The following is an 11,120-nucleotide window of genomic DNA, read 5'->3' as shown; positions in this document are numbered from 1 at the left end:
AGGTAACCATTATACCAACATATGATACCGACGTGTTGGGCTACTGGGTAGCCGAGAATGAGGAGCTGCTTGCCAAGCACCGCATTGATCTGTCACCATCTGCTTCGCGTTGCACAATTAACTTGCAGGATCATGAGACCTCGTGCTCCGCATATCGCTTAGAGTTCTAGGCCACGGGCTTGTTTATTGCATTTGACGATGACGACTAAAATCTACAAAAAACAAAAAAAAAAAAAAACAATTATTTCAAATATCTTATACCACACTGACAGCGATTTGAGTGCGTCCCCCTTGTAAACCTTAATGGGGCTAACAACAGCAATCAACACACACACACACACACAGACACACACTCACACAAGACGACTTTCAATTTTTGAGCTTAACGATGACGACACAAATTTCAAAAACATACAAGAAACACACAACGAAAATGACAAAAACACAAATTGCGACTAAAGCTGGAAACAAAACTTGACACGAAAAAAAGAAACAACAAAATGCAATACGCAAAATGCCGTGCGCCAACGAAAAGCTAAGAAAAAACACTTTCGGAAATGAAGAACAAACAAAAAGCTGAATATGGCGGAGTAACGGGTCATCTTGGATGACGCCATTTTGTTTGCCAATGCCGTCTATTTATGCTTTTTGTTAATTTTTTTCCAAATGCAGTAAGCAAGGTAATTAATATACATTAATTTTCAACAATTAATTACCGAACAATGCAAAAAAAAAAAAAAAAACACTAACATTAAACTTTCCAAAGAAGCGCTACGTGCCAGAAAAAAATATATACAAAGACAAACGTAAAATCCCATAAATATATATAATGTTTATGTATTTGTTGCTTTCATTAAACGTCAAGCTACCTTGCATAGTAATCCAAAGATCAAAATTGTTTTCAAAACCGCATAGCAAAAATATACAAAAGGAAATTATACAAAAAGAAAAAATTATAAGAAACCCACAAAAAAACTCAAAAAAAAAAACAAAAAGGTTACGAAAATGCTAAGTATATTACAAATATTATTCATGTTTCTTGTATTAGTAAAACTTTTATGAACAAACTATTGAAGAATCTCATAAACTTGAATTTTAAATTAAAAAAATATATATATATATATATATACATTAATACATATATGTGTATGCCGAAAGAAGGCGAAACCATATTGTACTACTACTAGTATTTACTTAGCTCTAAAACTACAACACACGCCTAAATCATAACGCAGATATACCATGCAAATGATCAATGAAAATATTTTTTTTTTGTTCAAAGTGAATAACAAACTAAAATGCAAACCAATATTACGAAATGCACACACAAATTGTTAAAGCATAATAACGAGAAATATAACTAAGTATTTAGCTAAAAACAAAAAACAAATGAATTTAATACGAATCACGACGTATATAAAAATGTAATGTTAATTAAAAGTCTAATCGAACAGCTACAAATAAATATTGAACCAAGCATGGAAATAATACGAAACCTTAAATAAATGTGCCTCCCCAAAATGCAAACAAATGAACAATACAAAAGTCTTAAGTATGAAATATCATATATCAAATGCTAAATATCAAATTAAATACACTTAATTGTATAATTTTCGTTTCAATATTTCCATTTTGTTTTGATCTTTTAGTTAGCTAATTGTTCTTGCAGGTTGCAGAAAGACTTACCTAATACCAATGGGACAAAATAATAATATATAATCCAAAAATGAATTAACTATAGATCAAACACGCAAAATGATATACGTACACTCATATAGAACCAGGAATAATAATACCAAAGTCTGGGAGAAATTGAATGAATTGAAAGCGTCGCATTGTTGAGCTAGACCTGGGTCTGTGTCTTTATGTTTTCGCTGGACAAGTTTGAAACTCATGGGCTTGATATATACATAACGTATATATAAACGAATGTAAGTGTGTTAAGTGGGGTTAACTTTGAATGATAAATACTGATTGCTGTTGTTGATGATAGAGTTGCTGATGCGATAGTGTTAATGCTGATATTACTATATAAGGTTTACGAGAGGGTCTGATTGGGTTAGCATGGGATAGGGTGTCATGGGGTAGGGTGTCATTTAACCAGATATTGTGAAACAAAACTAAATGATGAACACAAAGTGAATGAAGGTTATTTTTCTATATTTTTTTTTACCTTTTCATAGTCATAGAATAACAAATTTGAAGAAAATGGAAACTAAAACCAAAAAAAAAAACCCTTAATGAAATAATCCCAAAAAACAAATGACAAGATAACAAAAACAAAAGAAAAGAATAACGAAAAAGGCACGCGCAATATATAATAAAAAAGACAAATTATAAAACTCAAGCATATTTTGAAGCCACTGCAATTAATAGTCAGTCAGACAGTCCAATAAAAGAGAGAAAACAATTAAATGAAAAACATATTTAAATAACAATTTTTGATTGCATTACAAATTGATATTTGTCATACAGACTTTTTAGGATATACATACATATATAAAGCCGATTTTTAAAAAGCGCAAGCTTAACATAATGAATTCAAGGATTATATATATATATATATATATATATATATATATATATATATATATATATATATATATATTATATTATTATTTGCAGTTTTAACAACTAAAATATATGCATATACATATTTATATATATGAATATATTTTCAGTTGCTTTTTATACAAGAACAAGAACAACCAGGCGCAACAGTCTACAAACAACTGGCTACCGTCCAGTCTACAAAAGTTTGATAAGCAACAAGCAAAATAGAAATTAAAAATTAACAAATTAAAAATTACAAAAAAACAAAACACACTCTAAAAATATATACACAAACGATTCAAGCAATTAAATTAAATAACGATCATTTACTTTCGAAGGATCCAAACGCGCATGTGATAGGTTTTTTTTTGTGTGATTATTATCGTTAGCAAATGAATCATTCTATAGCAATATTTAATTGATTTTGGTTTGATTTGTGCTTGACTAAAACGTGAATAAAAAGTTTATCATTTAAGCAGCTGCAAAGAAAATACTCTACATATTTATGTATGTATGTATATGATATAAAGTGATAAAAACAAAAAATGGAAATTATTTTATGACTACTAGCAGACAGCTTTAGACAGGGATTTACAAATTATAAACAAAATTTTAAATATATAATATGTAATTGAAAGGCATTGAAAAGTTATAAACAAAATTAATGGTACAAGCACCATAAAAACTTATTTTATAAATAATTGAATTATATAAAAGACAATTAGTTAAAAACAAAAGAAGCTAACACTATTCAATTGAACAATTAATCCATTGTTTTTTTTTTTTTTTATGATAAACTAATATTAAGAAACTAAATGTACTTTAACATTTGATTTCAAATCCGAGCTCTCAACAAGAACAAGTTAAGAATTACCATATATCGAAGAGAATTAATCGTATGAGTGTCTCGTAAATTTCCTTCTAATGTGCAGACAACAAATCAATACCAAGTAACCGTGCACTAGTGCTAAACACAAATGATTAAGATCTCAGAGAGAATGGTTGGTATTTGGCGTTCATGGGCAAATTGTCTACATATATGTACTATATCGCCGTGAACTAACACTTTCCACCATTCGAATGTGTATGGCTACTTGGTAGAGTTAAACGAATACGAGCTACACTTGCATATTAATTTTCAAAAAACGTTTCCGCTTAAACCAAATAAAAGCAAAAAGAAAACCAAATACAAGAAAGAAATACTTATAGACATACGTATACACACAAAATATATATTAAAATGCATAAACGACATATATACACTATAAACTTGAATGTATGAATGTTTGCTTGTAAGCTCAAAGTAAATATTTTCTGACCCAAAATTATTTTTTGCTTCACATGAGTTAAGCCGAAAAACTGAAAAACTGAAAAACTGCTTGACAGTTCCCAGAAAAGCTAAATTGATCTGTGTTGTGTTAACTCGCAAATGTTTTTAAATGTTCGTTGTTAATTTTTCAGCTGAGAAATCAGTTAATCAGGAAATCAGTTATTATGTATCCATTGCCTTAACCAAAGAATAAAACGTATTAACGTATTATATATATATGCAAAAGTATTGAATGTACCAAAAAAAAAAAAAAAACAAAGAATACGACGAATTTGTTTGTTGAATTTGCTTTAAACTATTAGCAGCTTCTATTTAAATCAAATATACTTAAATTTATATGCATGCATACATATATATGTGTATCTATATATTTGACTACTATATAATCATTAGTAAAAGCAAAATGCATGCAGAAAATTGTTAAGAAAAACAAAAAACGAAAAAAGAAAACCCAGAAAATAATTAATACACAGCAGGAAAATGCAAAATTAAATATCGCTATAAGAGCTAATGCAGTGGGTTATATTCGATAAAGAGGAATACACATACACATATACAGATACAGATAAATATGGATTCAGATCCAATTTAAGTGCGTGCACAAAGTTACAAATAGTGCTGCTAACTAGGAAGGAAGCTAAAATGGAGGAAAGCAGAAGAAAGAAGCGAAAGCAAGCACAAAGAAAATGTTGCAAACAAAATTATAGCACACACACACACACACACACACACTTACACACTCAAACATAGGAAACGAAATTAATTGAAAACCAGAAGGAATGCAAAATTTGAAAATTACAAAAATCCAAAGAATAAAACGAATATAACAAAACAAAAAAGTACATATATGTATTACATTTTATGAAAAAGTCAAATCAAGCTTATCTCAAGATCTATTTCAAAAGAAAAATCTTAAAATTATAATAAAGGTATTTATGTGAAATTTCAATGTGTTTCATTTCAATCATCAGTTGGGTTAAATCTAAATTAGTTGGGTTGTTCCCCGTAGCATGACGGATCACCTGATGAGAACCGGCACACCTCCACCACCGATTGACGACGAACACAGTGCAACCGATCCCTATACTTAGTTTTTTAATATGAACCGAGCCTTAAACAAGCATTGTTGTAGTGAAAATTGTAAGGACGTGAGAACCTAGTTTTGAACTTGGGCTGAAAGACTGCTTTCCCGAACCGCGAACCGAACATATCTGTTGGGCTTGCAGCCTTGATTATCAGCCTGTTAATCAGAAAGTCGATGGTCGAGAAGGCGCCTACCTTCAGCACAAGTTCAACCTTAGGCTACACCCACAGACGGATTCAGCTTTTGCTGACGAAAGTCTGTCCTCGACTCACCTTTTTATCTGCCAAACTTGATATATGCACAGTCAGCACTTTAGCTTGTTGACATTGAAATGCGTTAATTCCCATTGATAATGATTGATGAGAGCGCGGACAGTTTTGCAGGCTGCTCCCTTTATGCTAGTATTCCAGACGTCCAGTCGCCAAGCGGACCTTGGCACATTCAGGCATGGAAGCATTGCAATTGAAGTACAGCCATAACTAGATGTTGTCTGGATTATTAGCTTGTTATGCATCTGGTTTCTCGTTCAGCTCAATTTGCCTAGTTAGTGTTTGGTTAAAGATTTTGCAAGTCCAGATAATAATTATAATTGATGCGCATTGTATTGCAATTAACTGATTAGATTAGTGCTTTATCTATCGAATACCTGCGGCTATAATTGAGGCAACCTCACTGAAGTTCAAATCAAACATTTTGGCATGGACATTTTGGACGCACTGGCGCCACTGCAGCGTATCGGCCAGCTGTGCAACCTGTGGCAGTGGCGCTTGGATACTGCCACACGGCAGCTGCAACGTTCCCGCTGGCTGGAGGCCTACAGCTGTGTGGTGCTGCTGCTGTCCACGGGCTATCTTCTATACGGCTTGTTTAATGAGAGTCGCACTGCCGATGGCGAGTCCAATGAAACCACCAACATTGGCCACACGGTAGACTCCATACAGTTGGTGGGCATACGTGTGGCTCACGCAACGGCGCTTCTGGAGGCGCTGTTGCAGCGTCAAGCGCAGGGCCGCTTCTTCGCGCAGCTGCGCGAGATCGACCGTGAATTCGCGAATGTGCTGCATCTGGATCTGGAGAATGGCCAATTGCGAAGTCAAATGAACCGCCGAGCACTGTGGATGCTGTCCGGCTATTTGGTTAGCCAGCTCTTCATATTGTTTACCAAAATGCTTGCGCCGGATAGCCACTTTATGACCTATTGGCTGTGCTATTTACTGCCGCTGCTGGTCTGTGGCGTGCGCTATTTTCAGATCTACACGGCCGTCCAGATTGTGCACCACCGTCTGGAGATGATGCTGCGCTTGCTGGAGTCCCTGCAGCTGAACGAGGCGGAGCAGCCGCAGCCATTTGTGTGCAAGTCCATAAAGGAGGAGCTCGAAATGGAGGCGCTGGCGGCGGCTTGCATGCAGCGTCTGTTGGCCGCCAGAAAATTGTATCAGCGCCTCTGGCTATTGGTCGCCCTGCTGAATCGCTGTTATGGCCTCTCCATACTGGTCAACTTGGGCAACGACTTTCTGGCCATCACCTCCAACTGCTATTGGATCTTCTTGAACTTTCGCCAGTTTGCCGCCTCGCCCTACGATTTCCTGCAAATTGTAGGCAGCACCCTTTGGTCTGCACCGCATTTGGGCAACGTTCTTTTTCTGGCTCTTATATGCGAACGAGCCGCTTATTTTGTGAGTAGCAGGCGGCACCTGTGCGTCCACTGGCACTTAACTCGTACTGTTTTTCGCTTGCAGACAACGCGGCTTGCCTTGAGTCTGCATCACATCCGCGTGGATCTCCAGAATGACAGCCACAATGCACTGGTGAGTCGATCCTTGCTCACCCCCACTTCTATCTCCATACAGACCGTAATAACTCCGAAATCTGCTTCACAGATCACCCAGTTCTCCCTGCAGCTGCTGCATCAGCGACTACACTTCAGCGCAGCGGGCTTTTTTGATGTGGACTGCACGTTGCTTTACACTGTGAGTGGGCGTGGCTCGGGCTTGACTGTTAATTGACTTTCCAATTCATTGCAGATTGTTGGTGCCACAACCACGTATCTCATCATTTTGATACAATTCCACATGAGCGAGGGCAGCTTGAGCAGCGCTACGGCCGGGGGATAGGAACCAGACATTGTAAACATGTTTGTTTAGCGGATTTAGTAGCCCGTTTAGCTTTTTTATATCGAATACACAAAAATAAAGTCCCAGTAGTCCATGAGAGCAGCTGTAACAAATGTCAATTTAAACCATTATCAAACACAAAGTATTCGTGTACAAACGAATAAGTAAGTAGAACCCATTTATAGACCTCCCACACTTGTCCAAGAATAGCGATCGCTGTCGCGATCAAGACTGGACACCCTTCGAGCCAGCATTTGAAACCACAACAACATGGAATGCCAGGGCAAGGACCCTGATAAGGTCCCCACTACTGACGACGAGAAGACCCTAATAAACACACCCATGCCAACGCCAACGCCATCGATCGATGAGCTCAGCAGTGATGAAGACCTATTCGAATTTATACGGGAACCCCTCATAGGCGACAGGCACGAGCCGACAGCCAGTGCCAGCGACCATACCATAACCATGAGCGAACGTGAGGAGCCTACGGCTAGCTCCTCATTCACCGTTCCTTCGGTCGATGTCCCAAGCAACGAGGGCAACAACAGCTTGGTGGCTGTTGTCCAGCGCAGCGAGTTCGCCAAACTTTTGATGCGCCTGGGCGAGGAGGGAGACGGCGATGCGAACCAGATTGTAATAGAGCTTCTCAACTCCAAGAAGCAAGCGGAGAAGGCCACATCGGTGATCGAGCGCGTATCGGAGAACCTTATGCTCGTGCTGCGCACCCAGACTCTAGCCGAAGCGGGCATTATAACAGGCAATGAGCGCTATCGCTCCTTTAAGTCTGTCCTACAGAACTATGCCAAGCTCTACGCGGCTAAGCGATTCATTGAGAAACTCCCTATGCTGGGACTATCGCCACAGTCGAGCCAGGACCACGGTCAGGATCAGAATGAGAACGACAAGACACTGGCTCGCATGGTGGCCGACGAGGTACTGCAGATACCCGAACTACTACGCCAGCTCTGGGCCTCCCTCGAGAAAATGGAGTTCTTCAACGAGGACACTGCCTACAAAGTTTACTTGGAAGCTCGCCGCCATCCCCAGGCAAAAATTCTCCGTGAACTGATGTTAACCCGCATATCGCGTGTCTACCTCTGCATTGTCAGCTCTGCATCCTTCCTCGACTTTAGCGAGCACGAACTAATCCACGTGCTCAACAACTGCTACCTCAGCGTAAACTCCGAGATAGAGGTGACTACAGAATTACCTAGGTGGCTGGAAGTGGCACATTTATTTTCATCTCACCTTCTAGATATTCCTCTCGGTCATACTCTGGCTGGAACACAATTGGTACGAGCGCAAGAGCTGCGCTGAGCGAGTCTTGAGTGGGGTCCGATTCGGCCTGATGCCCACCTGGTACCTTTATACCCTGGATAGAACAAATCGTTGCAATCACTTTGCCAAGGTTATCTACAGTAAGGGTGTGCAAGCCCTCCTAGAAAAGGGACTGGAGTAAGTACATTTTTGACTCAACTATCTATCGCTTTGTTCATTGAATATATTCCATTACAGGGAAGCCTTGGCCTTGCGTTACAAAAAATCTCGTGCTACCAACTCCAATGATATAGAAAATCCCTTACCCCGTGACTGGGTTGCTGATCCCGAGTGTCGCCATCATCATAAGTGCCATTGCGAGCGATTTATCTATCCGACATATGACGTATTCAAGGACTATCTGGCCAGGATTATACGCTGCGCACCGAATTACTGGCGCACTCTTCGACCTGCCCAGGAAGTCTACCGGATGGTACTCAAGTGCTGTGCACCCCCTTGCCAGACACAGCAACGAACCTAACCATATCGTTGACATCAGTTGTCTCATATCTCTACACCAATGACAATAACTCCTAAATTTATTGTTTTATCCGTTCTGGCATGCTTAACCGCAAATCATTTTAAAGTGTTTAATAAATGTTTGAAAATGTCAAAGTTGCTTTTAAGTCCGTTAACCCAAAGGATGCAATAACGGCCATGCAATTTTCAAAGTCCACTCTTGTCTTTACATTTATATATAAATCTTAATTTGGATCACGGGTAATTATGTAGATTTAACGCTAAATGGAGGATCGACTCCAAACGCACGTAAATAGTATTTTTCACTTTTGATTTTATTAACTTCATAGCTTTTTAGTATCCAGAGTGGGTACCTTCTTTAACAAACAATCCCAGAAATTGAGCTTGTACAATGTAACGACTCCCAACTTATTCCAACCTTTATTCAACACTTAAAAATGATTTGCAGTTAAGCACGCCAGAATAGATAAAACAATAAATTTGGGAGCTATTATGATTGGTGTAGAGAGATAAGACAACTGATGTCAACGATATGGTTAGGTTCGTCGCTGTGTCTGGTAGGGGGGTGCGCAGCATTTGAGTACCTTCCGGTAGACTTCCTGAGCAGGTCGAAGAGTACGCCAGTAGTTCGGTGCGGATCGTATGATCCTGGCCAGGTAGTCCTTGAATACGTCATATGTCGGATAGATAAATCGCTCGCAATGGCACTTGTGATGATGGCGGCACTCGGGATCGGCAACCCAGTCACGAGGCAAAGGCATCTCTATATCATTGGAGGTGGTGGCGCGCGTGTTTTTATAACGCAAGGCCAAAGCTTCCCTGTAATGGAATAAATATATTCAATGAACAAAGCGATAGATAGTTGAGTCAAAAATGTACTTACTCCAGTCCCTTTTCTAGGAGGGCTTGCACACCCTTACTGTAGATAACCTTGGCAAAGTGATTGCAACGATTTGTTCTATCCAGGGTATAAAGGTACCAGGTGGGCATCAGGCCGAATCGGACCCCACTCAAGACTCGCTCAGCGCAGCTCTTGCGCTCGTACCAATTGTGTTCCAGCCAGAGTATGACCGAGAGGAATATCTAGAAGGTGAGATGAAAATAAATGTGCCACTTCCAGCCACCTAGGTAATTCTGTAGTCACCTCTATCTCGGAGTTTACGCTGAGGTAGCAGTTGTTGAGCACGTGGATTAGTTCGTGCTCGCTAAAGTCGAGGAAGGATGCAGAGCTGACAATGCAGAGGTAGACACGCGATATGCGGGTTAACATCAGTTCACGGAGAATTTTTGCCTGGGGATGGCGGCGAGCTTCCAAGTAAACTTTGTAGGCAGTGTCCTCGTTGAAGAACTCCATTTTCTCGAGGGAGGCCCAGAGCTGGCGTAGTAGTTCGGGTATCTGCAGTACCTCGTCGGCCACCATGCGAGCCAGTGTCTTGTCGTTCTCATTCTGATCCTGACCGTGGTCCTGGCTCGACTGTGGCGATAGTCCCAGCATAGGGAGTTTCTCAATGAATCGCTTAGCCGCGTAGAGCTTGGCATAGTTCTGTAGGACAGACTTAAAGGAGCGATAGCGCTCATTGCCTGTTATAATGCCCGCTTCGGCTAGAGTCTGGGTGCGCAGCACGAGCATAAGGTTCTCCGATACGCGCTCGATCACCGATGTGGCCTTCTCCGCTTGCTTCTTGGAGTTGAGAAGCTCTATTACAATCTGGTTCGCATCGCCGTCTCCCTCCTCGCCCAGGCGCATCAAAAGTTTGGCGAACTCGCTGCGCTGGACAACAGCCACCAAGCTGTTGTTGCCCTCGTTGCTTGGGACATCGACCGAGGGAACGGTGAATGAGGAGCTAGCCGTAGGCTCCTCACTTTCGCTCATGGTTATGGTATGGTCGCTGGCACTGGCTGTTGGCTCGTTTCTGTCGCCAATGGGGGCTTCCCGAATAAAATCGAAGAGCTCATCGATCGATGCTGAATCCGTTGTCATTGATGTGTTCATGGTGGTCTTCTCCCCAGCTGTGGTGGGCTCCTCTGCAGGGTCCTTGTCCTGGCAGTCCATGATGTCGGTACTTGTGACGATGACTCAGCGGATATCCAATTCCACTGAAAGTTAATCTCTACAGCGTGCTTCCCTAAATGGTTTCTAAATGAGCACGTTTGGTATAAATAGTGTGTGTTACGTATCCGTATACGTATTTGAAATTGATGTGTGGCTTGGCGTAGAAACTTTAAGATTTGAAATGGA

The 11,120-nt window shown here is 40.1% G+C and overlaps 4 protein-coding genes across 5 annotated transcripts in view; 3 read left to right on the top strand and 1 right to left on the bottom strand.

Moving 5' to 3' along the window:
* The window catches only part of LOC115767012 (microtubule-associated protein futsch), a 55,737-nt gene extending 54,788 nt beyond the window's left edge, over positions 1-949 (top strand). For both annotated transcript variants that reach the window (XM_030711135.1, XM_030711134.1), the window contains one exon: positions 1-949. In XM_030711135.1, the coding sequence (XP_030566995.1) occupies positions 1-170 (170 nt within the window). In that variant the 3' untranslated portion in view covers positions 171-949.
* A 4,716-nt stretch (positions 950-5,665) lies between these two features.
* Positions 5,666-7,081, top strand: LOC115767000 (putative gustatory receptor 2a). Its single transcript, XM_030711122.1, has 4 exons — positions 5,666-6,643; positions 6,707-6,775; positions 6,848-6,937; positions 6,992-7,081. The coding sequence occupies exons 1-4, from the start codon at positions 5,666-5,668 to the stop codon at positions 7,079-7,081; spliced, it is 1,227 nt and encodes a 408-aa protein (XP_030566982.1).
* A 105-nt stretch (positions 7,082-7,186) lies between these two features.
* On the top strand, positions 7,187-8,997 carry LOC115767095. Its single transcript, XM_030711243.1, has 3 exons — positions 7,187-8,278; positions 8,340-8,539; positions 8,600-8,997. Exons 1-3 carry the CDS (start codon positions 7,352-7,354, stop codon positions 8,880-8,882), a joined length of 1,410 nt encoding a protein of 469 aa, XP_030567103.1. The 5' UTR covers positions 7,187-7,351; the 3' UTR covers positions 8,883-8,997.
* A 283-nt stretch (positions 8,998-9,280) lies between these two features.
* Positions 9,281-11,069, bottom strand: LOC115767088. The gene is made up of 3 exons (XM_030711236.1): positions 10,026-11,069; positions 9,765-9,964; positions 9,281-9,700 (listed from the first exon to the last, which is right to left on the bottom strand). The coding sequence occupies exons 1-3, from the start codon at positions 10,932-10,934 to the stop codon at positions 9,418-9,420; spliced, it is 1,392 nt and encodes a 463-aa protein (XP_030567096.1). The 5' UTR covers positions 10,935-11,069; the 3' UTR covers positions 9,281-9,417.
* Positions 11,070-11,120: the final 51 nt, after the last annotated feature.

Source organism: Drosophila novamexicana, unplaced genomic scaffold, assembly GCF_003285875.2.
Source record: "Drosophila novamexicana strain 15010-1031.04,08,12 unplaced genomic scaffold, DnovRS2.1 tig00001302-arrow-arrow-pilon, whole genome shotgun sequence".
NCBI classification, from domain to species: Eukaryota; Metazoa; Arthropoda; class Insecta; order Diptera; family Drosophilidae; genus Drosophila; species Drosophila novamexicana.
Note: the sequence above shows the minus strand (reverse complement) of the source record. Positions and strands in the feature narration are given on the sequence as shown.